The sequence below is a fragment of the Macrobrachium nipponense genome, chromosome 32, assembly GCF_015104395.2.
Source record: "Macrobrachium nipponense isolate FS-2020 chromosome 32, ASM1510439v2, whole genome shotgun sequence".
Taxonomy (NCBI): domain Eukaryota; kingdom Metazoa; phylum Arthropoda; class Malacostraca; order Decapoda; family Palaemonidae; genus Macrobrachium; species Macrobrachium nipponense.
Window position 1 is genome coordinate 63,250,190 of NC_061094.1, and position 12,866 is coordinate 63,263,055.

The 12,866-nt window shown below is 41.8% G+C and overlaps 1 protein-coding gene across 1 annotated transcript; it reads left to right on the plus strand.

Annotated features, from left to right (window-relative positions):
• Positions 1-2,275: 2,275 nt before the first annotated feature.
• Positions 2,276-10,914, plus strand: LOC135207448 (uncharacterized). The gene is made up of 6 exons (XM_064239173.1): positions 2,276-2,407; positions 2,784-2,886; positions 4,032-4,325; positions 8,819-8,973; positions 9,749-10,205; positions 10,838-10,914. Exons 1-6 carry the CDS (start codon positions 2,276-2,278, stop codon positions 10,912-10,914), a joined length of 1,218 nt encoding a protein of 405 aa, XP_064095243.1.
• Positions 10,915-12,866: the final 1,952 nt, after the last annotated feature.

A 12,866-nucleotide genomic window follows, 5' to 3' on the forward strand; every position in this document is an offset into this window, starting at 1 on the left:
TACTGGAGAATATGTGGTCCTGGGAGGATTTCCCGATAACGGTGGTTTCTGCTCCTTTAGTAAGGGTGGAGCTGTCCTTCCCAGGGTATCACAAGGTTACCGAGCTGGCGGTAGTTGATAGCCTGCCGATACCAGGAATAGACGGAATCCTTGGGAATGATATGTTGAGTGCAGAGGGGCAGGAATTATTTCCTATTGTTTCGGTCTCGGCTTGCCCTGTGGCAATAACTACTCGAGCCTCTGCTAAGCGTGCAGCGGAAGCTGATAATGATGATGACCTAAATTTAAGTAGTTTAGCAGTAGAGGTAGAGAAGCGGGCTAGTAGAAGGTAGTAGTAGTAGTAGTATTCTAGTTTTGGAATATTTAAATTATTGAAAACCTGATTGTGACCGCCTCTCTTTTGTACAGGCCCAAAATATGAATTTTCATTCGAGTTAGGTAATACGGACGATTTGACCAGGCCTAGGTTTGCTGTTTTGAAAGGATTGTTGTATAGGGTCAGTCGTCCCCCAACTCATCAACTAAATGTGACTTCTTGTTTGAAACAAATAGTCGTACCTACCAAGTTTAGGGAGGCTGTGTTAAGCCTTGCACATGAGGACTCCTTTTCTGGCCACTTAGGCTTAAGTAAAAACTTTTTGTAGGTTAAGTAAATGTTTTTGGTGGCCAGGAATGAAGTCTTCGGTGAAGAAGAAATTTGTAAGAACTTGTGAAGTGTGTCAGGTGATGGGTAAGCCCAATCAACCTATTCCCAAGGCCCCTCTTAACCCAATTCCTGCAATTGGAGAACCCTTTGCAGAATTGGTAATTGATGTGGTAGGACCTCTGCCTAGGACGAAGTCAGGGTTTACGCATCTCCTGACCATAATGGATAGAGCATCACGTTTTCCTGAGGCCTTTCCAATGAGGAAAGTAACCTCAAAAGCTGTCTTTGACAAATTAGTGGAATTTTTCTCTAGATATGGACTGCCTTGTAAATTCAGTCAGATTGCGGCTCGAATTTTACAAGTAGGGTATTTAAGAGTAAGTGTGCTGAACTGGCCATTCAGCACATTACAGTGTTACCCTACCCATCCTGAGAGTCAGGGGGTGGTGGAAAGATTTCACCAGACCCTTAAGTATATATTAAAAAAATATTGTTATGAGCAAGGAGAGGATTGGGATAAGGGGCTTCCCTTTGCTCTCTTTGCCATAAGGAATTTTCCCAATTCTTCTACCGGCGTTGCTCCCTTTGAATTAATATTTGGGCACAAGGTTCGAGGACCTTTGGAAATCTTCCATGAATTGCTTGAAGCAAAACAGAGAGGAGAGCGTACGGTGGGAGAAGTTGTTAGTGAACTTAAGTTCCAAAGTTAGCCGTAGCTTGGAAGTATGCCAAAGATAATTTGTCTGCTTCCCAAGCTACGATGAAAAACCAAATTTGACCAGTGAACGTCTAAGGTACGATCATTTTGAGTCAGGTGACTTAGTATTAGTTTTAAGTACAGACCCAGACAACTTCCTTGAACCCAGGTACAAGGGCCCCTGGAAGGTATTGAGAAAGTTTGTGAGGTCAATTATGAAGTTGAAGCCCCTGGAACTCGACGTAAATGTAAAAATTTTCCACATAAATAGGTTGAAGTCTTACTCTTCTGATAGACGGGATCCTTTGGCCATTGTTTTTGAGCCCAGTTATGAGTGTGGTTGCACCTGTGGAGGAAAACTTGGAAGATGTTTTGGACCAGGTGCCTTCAGATGCTCTAGGTAATAACTTACAAAATTTAGGTGTTTTAAAAGAAGGGTTAGAACACCTGGAGGCACCTCAGAAACAAGATATATTAAGCTTAATTATGGAATTTTCTGACTTGTTTCAGGACTCTCCAGGAAGGACGAGGTTGCTCCAGCACGATGTGGATGTTGGGGACGCTTCTCCGGTTAAACAAAGCCCATATCGCCTCAGTCCAGAGAAGCGTGCCATTGTGGACAGATGAAATTAAATACATGCTGGAGCACATCTCATACAACCATCAGTAGCCCATGGAGTTCTCCTATAGTCTTGGTGAAGAAGCCTGATGGTAAATATCGTATGTGTGTTGACTATAGGAGAGTAAACTCTGTTACTAAAAATGATTCCTTTCCTCTTCCCCGTATTGACGATTGTCTGGACCTGATAGGTCCTGCTAGGTTCATTACAAAATTGGATCTGTTAAAGGGGTATTGGCAGGTTCCCCTATCTGGCCGTGCCCGTGAAATTTCAGCATTTGTGACACCCTCAGGGCTTTACGAGTGCAAAGTAATGCCCTTTGGGATGAAGAACGCTGCCTGTACTTTCCAGCGTCTGATGAACAGGGTGATTTGTGGCCTGGAAGGTACAGAAATCTATATAGATGACTTGGTGGTACACAGCAATGACTGGCGGACCCACCTGGTAAGATTAAGAAAGTTTTTGAGGCACTTAGGGCCGCCGGTCTTGTTGTGAATCTTGGTAAATGTGACTTGGGAAAGCTAAAGTTAGTTATTTGGGTCACGAGATTGGCTTGGGTAAAGTGGCTCCTAAGCAAGCCAATCTCGAGGCATAGTTGCTTTGAAGAGACCGTGTAATGTCAGAGAGGTTCGTAAAGTGCTAGGTATGTTGGGATATTACCGTAGGTTTGTCCGAAACTTCTCTGACCTTGCACAGCCTCTAACTAATTTATTGAAAAAAGGGCAGAAATTTATTTGGTCTTCTCGATGCGAAGAAGCATTTTTAAAAACTTAAGATGTTACTCGTGTCTAATCCAATATTGGTTTCTCCCAATTTTCAGAAACCATTCATCATAGCCGTTGATGCCAGTGACGTAGGAATTGGGGGAGTCCTCTTTCAAAGGAGTGATGATGGTGAAGTACGCCCCGTATCTTACTACAGCCGTAAGTTACTGGAGGCGGAAAGAAAGTACTCCACCATTGAGAAGGAGGCTCTGGCATTGGTGCGGACATTGGTACATTTTAAACCATATGTAACCAACTTTTCGTTCCCCATAGAAATTTGGACCGACCACAATCCGTTGGTATTCATTGAACGTATGAAGGGATCAAACCAGAGGATTCTTCGTTGGGCCCTTCAGCTACAAGAGTTCAATTTAATTATAATACACATTAAAGGGGTGGATAACTGCATCCCGGATGCTCTCTCACGTATCTAAGTTTTGGGCCTCTCCCTCTGTTTCTTAGGGCCCTCTCCGTATTCCTGGTTGCATGTGTTGAGGTTACATCCATGTCTCGAGGTATGTATATATTTAGTTCGGGTAAAAGGTTTGTGCTCTTGTAAATTGTTCCAGGACCTGGGTTGTGGATAATTCTAGTTTTTTTTCCCCTCTTTGTATGCTTACTAAAATTTATTGTTGACAGGTATAGGATTGAATTTCTCTCCAAATGTTTGGTGATGTATTTATAACTTGCTATGTTCTTGTCCTTTGTTTAGGTTTAAGATGTTTTTACCTTGTCATTGGTTTATTACTGTAGATACTAGGTTAAGACTCGTTATTTTTTTGTTTTGCTTTGGTTTAAGATATTTTATCTTATCAGTGGTTACAGTAGCATTAGAATGTACCCCTTAATTTTTTTTTCTTTTTGTGGCCCTGCATTTTCTGATGTTTTGTCCAGCCATGTGGCTTATAAAAAAAAAAAAATTTTGCATTTAGTGAATGAAAATTAATTTTTCTGGGGGAGGAAGGTGTCATGTTAAATTAAGTTATTTCATTATTTCAAATAAATTCGGCCTTCGGCAGGAGTAATTGCTAACTGCCCTTTTCATAAGTGTGCTGCGATAACCTGCGCCCCTCCGCCTTCGTTAATTAGTGAATGGCCATTAACTCTTGTTTATTTTTTTTCTCTTCGAGTGTTTGGGTTTGAGTGAGAACCGTGAACGAGATTGCTGCAGCCTGGGACGAGGAGTTCGGACCCTACCTTGATCTCAGACGTAGATCCTAATTTAGCAGCCGTTGATGGACGCCTTTTCTTTTTCTCCATAAGTAATTGTACCTTTGGAGGATTGTTTCGCTGGTGTCTTTGAGCCACCTGCGGTAAATTGTACACTTCTTTGGATCACGGGGCCCACGTATGCAGGGGTATTATCACCTGCGATAGCCACCTCGCTTGTTACGTCCTGCAAGTGTATGTGTCACTTGCGACCTTCGCTTTGCGTCATTTTCCCCGCCTGAGGATCCCGCGGGAAGACGGTGCTGTCGTTCCGTCCCGGCACTGTTGGAGGTACTATAGCCGTGATCAAAGAGCGTCATCACATCTGCTAAGCTGCTCGTCTGGGGACCAAGGGTCCGTTAGGAGGAACGTAGGGAGTCATTACCCAGGTAAAGTTACGATCTTTTCATTATCGTTATGGATATGCTCAGTCCGTTTACCTGGTGTTAATGATACTCCCTCTGATGCTGATGAACGTTCAACCCCTCTCTGTTGTCTAATCCATATATGGATAAGTATTGATACAAGTTATCTCACGGATAGTTAGTGCAGTGTGGAGATATATATATATGTATCTATAAATTATGACCCTCAACATAATTCTTTTATGAACGTGTAGTTAATTATTCATGCATGTGGTTTAATGTGTTAGGCGCATTTGTATGCAGCAATGTGTTACGTTTTATTATTTTGTTATTGGGTTTAGTCTTTAACATTTGTGTGTAGGCAGGTAATTTTAAGGTTTTCTGCCTTTTCATTTCTCCTGACTTCCTTCTGCCTATCTATTTAGTAATAGGATAATGGTTTGTTGATTTTTATGGGCCCGGCTTAATATAGTGAGCCATTCTTTTGATCCGTTTAGTTTTTCTATGTTAGGGTTTAGATTATTAGCTGTAGGTCAACCTTGGGTATTTAGAGGACTCGGTATATTAGTCCTCCAAGTTATTTTGTAGTCTGTTGGAGTTCATCTTCGTAGCTTTAGGTTACTCCTGATACCAGGTTGAATTTATTTAAGTGAAGTGTAATAAATGTTGTTAGATTTTTCCAGTGTTTTTGTTCTGTCTTCCCTCAATTCACCGAGTTACATAAATATATACTGCCTACGACTCCTTTAAAAAAATTAAAATCTAAAGAACCTGAACTACGGCCTACACAGGTCGTAACAAGTGGCGACCGTGACAGGATCGTACGCAGGTGTACTCGGTGTTTGAGGAAGCAGTTCAGCTCTGGAGGGGGGGGGTGTGACAGTATTTATTGTTGATATTTGATTTTTGGGTCTAGTTGCTTTCCTTCCCCTTAGTATATAATTTTCATTAAAATGGAGGACTTTACTTTTGACCCGTCAGAATTCTTGGTTCGGCTGACTGTTTAAAATATTTAGGAGTTTTGACAAGGGCTTATTTGGTACGGTGTGCCCGGTGGTTGGAGATCCCTCATAAGTCCTCTGACACTCGGGCCAATTTGTTAAAACTGGTTAAGGAAAAAGTGTCCCTAGGTTTGGCTGAGGGCAATGAGGTAGCTAGAGGCCTAGCCAGTGATTTTGAGAGTGGCACTGATCTTGAGTCGGACCAAGAGGGGTCCATAGTCGATGATGTAAGCGTAAATCCTGGTTTGTCCCTGTTCGCTGACCCCCCTGCCAAGTAAAGTTATGTAACAAGGTCCGGCCAATTTTCCTACTCCGGCCAGGACTCTTACAAATGTTTAATATATCAACTAATCCTTTTTAGCTGAAGAGGCTGTACCCAACCATGTAGCACCTTCCACTCCTGTATTGGCCCAAGGGCAGGAGGAATTCAATATAATTTGTAAGAGGATTGAGTTATTGAAATTGCAGTTTGAGGAGGACGAGAGGGTCCGGAAACATGAGATTGAGTTGGTCAAGCTTAAGCTTGAGTTGGCCAAGGTGCAAGGGTCCCCTAATCATTTTAGCTCTCCCTATAGCTCATCATCAGACAAATTTAATATTTCAGCTGCTCTAAAGTTAGTTCCAATTTTTGATGAGGGGAGCGTACCAGAATTTTTTAAAGCTTTTGAGAGAGTTGCCACCCGGTTGTCTTGGCCCACAGAAATGGTGGACGGTACTCATACAGTGTAGATTGAGGGGCAAGGCACTCCGGGTGTATAATGCATTGGAAGAGGGTCTTGCCAGAGATTATGACAAAGTAAAGGCTTTGGTTCTCAGGGCCTATGATTTGGTCCCTGAGGCCTATCGCCAAGATTCCGAACCACTGGCAAGCCCAATTCTATGTCTTATGTTGAGTACGCTCGTCTCAAGGAGGAGCAGTTTGACAACTGGCTGAAAAGTCGTCAAGTTGCTTCTTTCTCTTCTTTGAGGGAAACCTGATGGTACTGGGAGGAGTTTTAAGAAGGTGTGTAACACAAGAATTGAGGGTTCCACCTGGAGGACACTAAAATTTTAACGTTATCCAAGGCGCTCAGGTAGCTGATGAGTTTGTCCCTGACCCATCGGGCTGGGTCAGGTAACTTCTCGTCCTCACCCCCTAATAATAATAGTAGTTTGTCTTCTAAGTCAAATAACCCCTTTAAAAAATCAGTCTAGTACTCCAAATAGTAGCATGAGCAATCATGTTGGTAGTGGCCTCAGAAAGGACTCGAGTGGTGGGCACACTCTGGTTTTTTCTAACCGTGGCAATTCTGGTAAAACCAATCAAGTTAGAGGTAATTGCTTTTGGTGTAATAAGCCAGGCATCGACAAGTTGAATGTAGAGCCAGAGCCGTTACCTCCAAAAGAATCAAAAATAATGCTAATCGGCCTACGCCAATCTCATTAATTTCAAACAATTCTATTTCAGAGAGTAAGAATGGCAAAACTGTTGATCCCCAGGTTAGTAATGAACCAGATGTAGGTAAAGTAAAACCTGTATTGTTGGATTCCACTGGTAATTTATGACCATTTAACAAATATGTCTACCCAGGGAAAATGAAATCTGAGACCTTACACTTAATGTAAATTCTTGAGGGACACGGTCCGCTAGATCTTTGGTGTTGGCAGGGTCCTTGTCTAACTTAGTTCCTTATACTGGAGAATATGTGGTCCTGGGAGGATTTCCCGATACGGTGGTTTCTGCTCCTTTAGTAAGGGTGGAGCTGTCCTTCCCAGGGTATCACAAGGTTACCGAGCTGGCGGTAGTTGATAGCTGCCGATACCAGGAATAGACGGAATCCTTGGATGATATGTTGAGTGCAGAGGGGCAGGAATTATTTCCTATTGTTTCGGTCTCGGCTTGCCCTGTGGCAATAACTACTCGAGCCTCTGCTAAGCGTGCAGGCGGGAAGCTGATAATGATGTGACCTAAATTTAAGTAGTTTTAGCAGTAGAGGTAGAGAAGCCCGGGCTAGTAGAAGGTAGTAGTAGTAGTAGTTCTAGTTTTGGAATATTTAAATTATTGAAACCTGATTGTGACCGCCTCTCTTTTGTACACCCGGCCCAAAAATATGAATTTTCATTCGAGTTAGGTATACGGACGATTTGACCAGGCCTAGGTTTGCTGTTTTGAAAGGATTGTTGTATAGGGTCAGTCGTCCCCCAACTCATCAACTAAATGTGACTTCTTGTTTTGAACAAATAGTCGTACCTACCAAGTTTAGGGAGGCTGTGTTAAGCCTTGCACATGAGGACTCCTTTTCTGGCCACTTAGGCTTAAGTAAAACTTTTTGTAGGTTAAGTAAATGTTTTTGGTGGCCAGGAATGAAGTCTTCGGTGAAGAAATTTGTAAGAACTTGTGAAGTGTGTCAGGTGATGGGTAAGCCCAATCAACCTATTCCCAAGGCCCCTCTTAACCCAATTCCTGCAATTGGAGAACCCTTTGCAGAATTGGGTAATTGATGTGGTAGGACCTCTGCCTAGGACGAAGTTCAGGGTTTACGCATCTCCTGACCATATGGATAGAGCATCACGTTTTCCTGAGGCCTTTCCAATGAGGAAAGTAACCTCAAAAGCTGTCTTTGACAAATTAGTGGAATTTTTCTCTAGATATGGACTGCCTTGTAAAATTCAGTCAGATTGCGGCTCGAATTTTACAAGTAGGGTTATTTAAGAGTAAGTGTGCTGAACTGGCCATTCAGCACATACCAGTGTACCCTACCATCCTGAGAGTCAGGGGGTGGTGGAAAGATTTCACCAGACCCTTAAGTATATATTAAAAAAATATTGTTATGAGCAAGGAGAGGATTGGGATAAGGGGCTTCCCTTTGCTCTCTTTGCCATAAGGAATTTTCCCAATTCTTCTACCGGCGTTGCTCCCTTTGAATTAATATTTGGGCACAAGGTTCGAGGACCTTTGGAAATCTTCCATGAATTGCTTGAAGCAAAACAGAGAGGAGAGCGTACGGTGGGAGAAGTTGTTAGTGAACTTAAGTCCAAGTTAGCCGTAGCTTGGAAGTATGCCAAAGATAATTTGTCTGCTTCCCAAGCTACGATGAAAACCAAATTTGACCAGAAGTCTAAGGTACGATCATTTGAGTCAGGTGACTTAGTATTAGTTTTAAGTACAGACCCAGACAACTTCCTTGAACCCAGGTACAAGGGCCCCTGGAAGGTATTGAGAAAGTTGTCTGAGGTCAATTATGAAGTTGAAGCCCCTGGAACTCGACGTAAATGTAAAATTTTCCACATAAATAGGTTGAAGTCTTACTCTTCTGATAGACGGTGGGGATCCTTGCCATTGTTTTTGAGCCAGTTATGAGTGTGGTTGCACCTGTGGAGGAAAACTTGGAAGATGTTTTGGACCAGGTGCCTTCAGATGCTCTAGGTAATAACTTACAAAATTTAGGTGTTTTAAAAGAAGGGTTAGAACACCTGGAGGCACCTCAGAAACAAGATATATTAAGCTTAATTATGGAATTTTCTGACTTGTTTCAGGACTCTCCAGGAAGGACGAGGTTGCTCCAGCACGAGTGGATGTTGGGGACGCTTCTCCGGTTAAACAAAGCCCATATCGCCTCAGTCCAGAGAAGCGTGCCATTGTGGAAGATGAAATTAAATACATGCTGGAGCACAATCTCATACAACCATCAGTAAGCCCATGGAGTTCTCCTATAGTCTTGGTGAAGAAGCCTGATGGTAAATATCGTATGTGTGTTGACTATAGAAGAGTAAACTCTGTTACTAAAATGATTCCTTTCCTCTTCCCCGTATTGACGATTGTCTGGACCTATAGGTCCTGCTAGGTTCATTACAAAATTGGATCTGTTAAAGGGGTATTGGCAGGTTCCCCTATCTGGCCGTGCCGTGAAATTTCAGCATTTGTGACACCCTCAGGGCTTTTTACGAGTGCAAAGTAATGCCCTTTGGGATGAAGAACGCTGCCTGTACTTTCCAGCGTCTGATGAACAGGGTGATTTGTGCCTGGAAGGTACAGAAATCTATATAGATGACTTGGTGGTACACAGCAATGACTGGCGGACCCACCTGGTAAGATTAAGAAAAGTTTTTGAGGCACTTAGGGCCGCCGGTCTTGTTGTGAATCTTGGTAAATGTGACTTTGGGAAAGCTAAAGTTAGTTATTTGGGTCACGAGATTGGCTTGGGTAAAGTGGCTCCTAAGCAAGCCAATCTCGAGGCCATAGTTGCTTTGAAGAGACCGTGTAATGTCAGAGAGGTTCGTAAAGTGCTAGGTATGTTGGGATATTACCGTAGGTTTGTCCGAAACTTCTCTGACCTTGCACAGCCTCTAACTAATTTATTGAAAAAAGGGCAGAAATTTATTTGGTCTTCTCGATGCGAAGAAGCATTTTTAAAACTTAAGATGTTACTCGTGTCTAATCCAATATTGGTTTCTCCCAATTTTCAGAAACCATTCATCATAGCCGTTGATGCCAGTGACGTAGGAATTGGGGGAGTCCTTTTTCAAAGGAGTGATGATGGTGAAGTACGCCCCGTATCTTACTACAGCCGTAAGTTACTGGAGGCGGAAAGAAAGTACTCCACCATTGAGAAGGAGGCTCTGGCATTGGTGCGGACATTGGTACATTTTAAACCATATGTAACCAACTTTTCGTTCCCCATAGAAATTTGGACCGACCACAATCCGTTGGTATTCATTGAACGTATGAAGGGATCAAACCAGAGGATTCTTCGTTGGGCCCTTCAGCTACAAGAGTTCAATTTAATTATAATACACTTAAAGGGGTGGATAACTGCATCCCGGATGCTCTCTCACGTATCTAAGTTTTGGCCTCTCCCTCTGTTTCTTAGGGCCCTCTCCGTATTCCTGGTTGCATGTGTTGAGGTTACATCCATGTCTCGAGGTATGTTATATTTAGTTCGGGTAAAAGGTTTGTGCTCTTGTAAATTGTTGGCCAGGACCTGGGTTGGTGTGGATAATTCTAGTTTTTTTTCCCCTCTTTGTATGCCTACTAAAATTTATTGTTGACAGGTATAGGATTGAATTTCTCTCCAAATGTTTGGTGATGTATTTATAACTTGCTATGTTCTTGTCCTTTTGTTTAGGTTTAAGATGTTTTTACCTTGTCATTGGTTTATTACTGTAGATACTAGGTTTAAGACTCGTTATTTTTTTGTTTTGCTTTGGTTTAAGATATTTTATCTTATCAGTGGTTTACAGTAGCATTAGAATGTACCCTTAATTTTTTTTTCTTTTTGTGGCCCTGCATTTTCTGATGTTTTGTCCAGCCATGTGGCTTATAAAAAAAAAAATTTTGCATTTAGTGAATGAAAATTATTTTTCTTGGGGGAGGAAGGTGTCATGTTAAATTAAGTTATTTCATTATATAAATAAATTCGGCCTTCGGCAGGAGTAATTGCTAACTGCCCTTTTCATAAGTGTGCTGCGATAACCTGCGCCCCTCCGCCTTCGTTAATTAGTGAATGGCCATTAACTCTTGTTTATTTTTTTTCTCTTCGAGTGTTTGGGTTTGAGTGAGAACCGTGAACGAGATTGCTGCAGCCTGGGACGAGGAGTTCGGACCCTACCTTGATCTCAGACGTAGATCCTAATTTAGCAGCCGTTGATGGACGCCTTTTCTTTTCTCCATAAGTAATTGTACCTTTGGAGGATTGTTTCGCTGGTGTCTTTGAGCCACCTGCGGTAAATTGTACACTTCTTTGGATCACGGCCCACGTATGCAGGGGTATTATCACCTGCGATAGCCACCTCGCTTGTTACGTCCTGCAAGTGTATGTGTCACTTGCGACCTTCGCTTTGCGTCATTTTCCCCGCCTGAGGATCCCGCGGGAAGACGGTGCTGTCGTTCCGTCCCGGCACTGTTGGAGGTACTATAGCCGTGATCAAAGAGCGTCATCACATCTGCTAAGCTGCTCGTCTGGGGACCAAGGGTCCGTTAGGAGGAACGTAGGGAGTCATTACCCAGGTAAAGTTACGATCTTTTCATTATCGTTATGGATATGCTCAGTCCGTTTACCTGGTGTTAATGATACTCCCTCTGATGCTGATGAACGTTCAACCCCTTATCTGTGTCTAATCCATATATGGATAAGTATTGATACAAGTTATCTCACGGATAGTTAGTGCAGTGTGGAGATATATATATATGTATCTATAAATTATGACCCTCAACATAATTCTTTTATGAAGGCGTTTAGTTAATTATTCATGCATGTGGTTTAATGTGTTAGGCGCATTTGTAGGCAGCAATGTGTTACGTTTTATTATTTTGTTATTGGGTTTAGTCTTTAACATTTGTGTGTAGGCAGGTAATTTTAAGGTTTTCTGCCTTTTCATTTCTCCTGACTTCCTTCTGCCTATCTATTTAGTAATAGGATAATGGTTTGTTGATTTTTATGGGCCCGGCTTAATATATGAGCCATTCTTTTGATCCGTTTAGTTTTTCTATGTTAGGGTTTAGATTATTAGCTGTAGGTCAACCTTGGGTATTTAGAGGACTCGGTATATTAGTCCTCCAAGTTATTTTGTAGTCTGTTGGAGTTCATCTTCGTAGCTTTAGGTTACTCCTGATACCAGGTTGAATTTATTTAAGTGAAGTGTAATAAATGTTGTTAGATTTTTTCCTTTTTTCCAGTGTTTTTGTTCTGTCTTCCCTCAATTCACCGAGTTACATAAATAATATACTGCCCTACGACTCCTTTAAAAAATTAAAATCTAAAGAACCTGAACTACGGCCTACACAGGTCGTAACAAAAAAGGTCAACGTGATCATGAAATAACTAAAGTCTTGCTTTACCCCACAAATCCGTCATTAATTTAATATACTCAATCTCCTAGTCAAATATTAAAAATTCCTCACTAAACAAAATATAATCTTTACCCACTGAATCCTCACAAATAATCCCATATCTGACAAACACATTATCAAAAGAGAACCCATAATGTCTAACAGCAAAAACCCCTTTTATTGTTTATATACCTAACCTCCATGAAATATAATGCCGAACACCCCTTCTATCTAACTCACACCAATTACGACATCTCTCTTAAGAAAAGAAAAAAAAAGAAAAATGGAAAAAAAGATAATAACAACAATAATAAGTGAACTTTCCCCCATTACACAGTGCACAAAAGAGAAGAAGAAATATAATGCAATATCTTCCCAAAATGCAATATGTACTGTTACGGAATTTGCTACCGTAACAATCCCATCGACCAGAAACGACCGGAAAAGAATTCCCTTACTTGATACATTTCCGTGGAATGCCATAGTCAACATCTACGAGAATAGTGCAAATCTCCGAGTAATCAAATCCAAAGGGAAAAGTCATCAACCGGATTCATCACAGCATTATTAGCAAAAATCCACCCGTGAACACCTCAGGTGTTTCGAACCGCACTACAGATTTGTCTAGTCAGACTTACAACACCAGAAACCCTTATTCTCCAAAAAAAATTCTATACTGACACCACATGATCACCAAGGTGCCCACTCCCCCCAAAAAATTGTCCTTAAATCATAAATCCCCACATTACCCCAATT

Coding starts and splice junctions, on each gene's coding strand:
- LOC135207448 (XM_064239173.1), top strand. CDS start 2,276: ATGCCCTTTGGGATGAAGAACGCTGCCTGTACTTTCCAGCGTCTGATG. Junction 4,326..8,818: donor CGTAGGGAGTCATTACCCAG/GTAAAGTTACGA, acceptor GACTTGTTTCAG/GACTCTCCAGGAAGGACGAG. Junction 10,206..10,837: donor GGTTACATCCATGTCTCGAG/GTATGTTATATT, acceptor TTTGGGTTTGAG/TGAGAACCGTGAACGAGATT.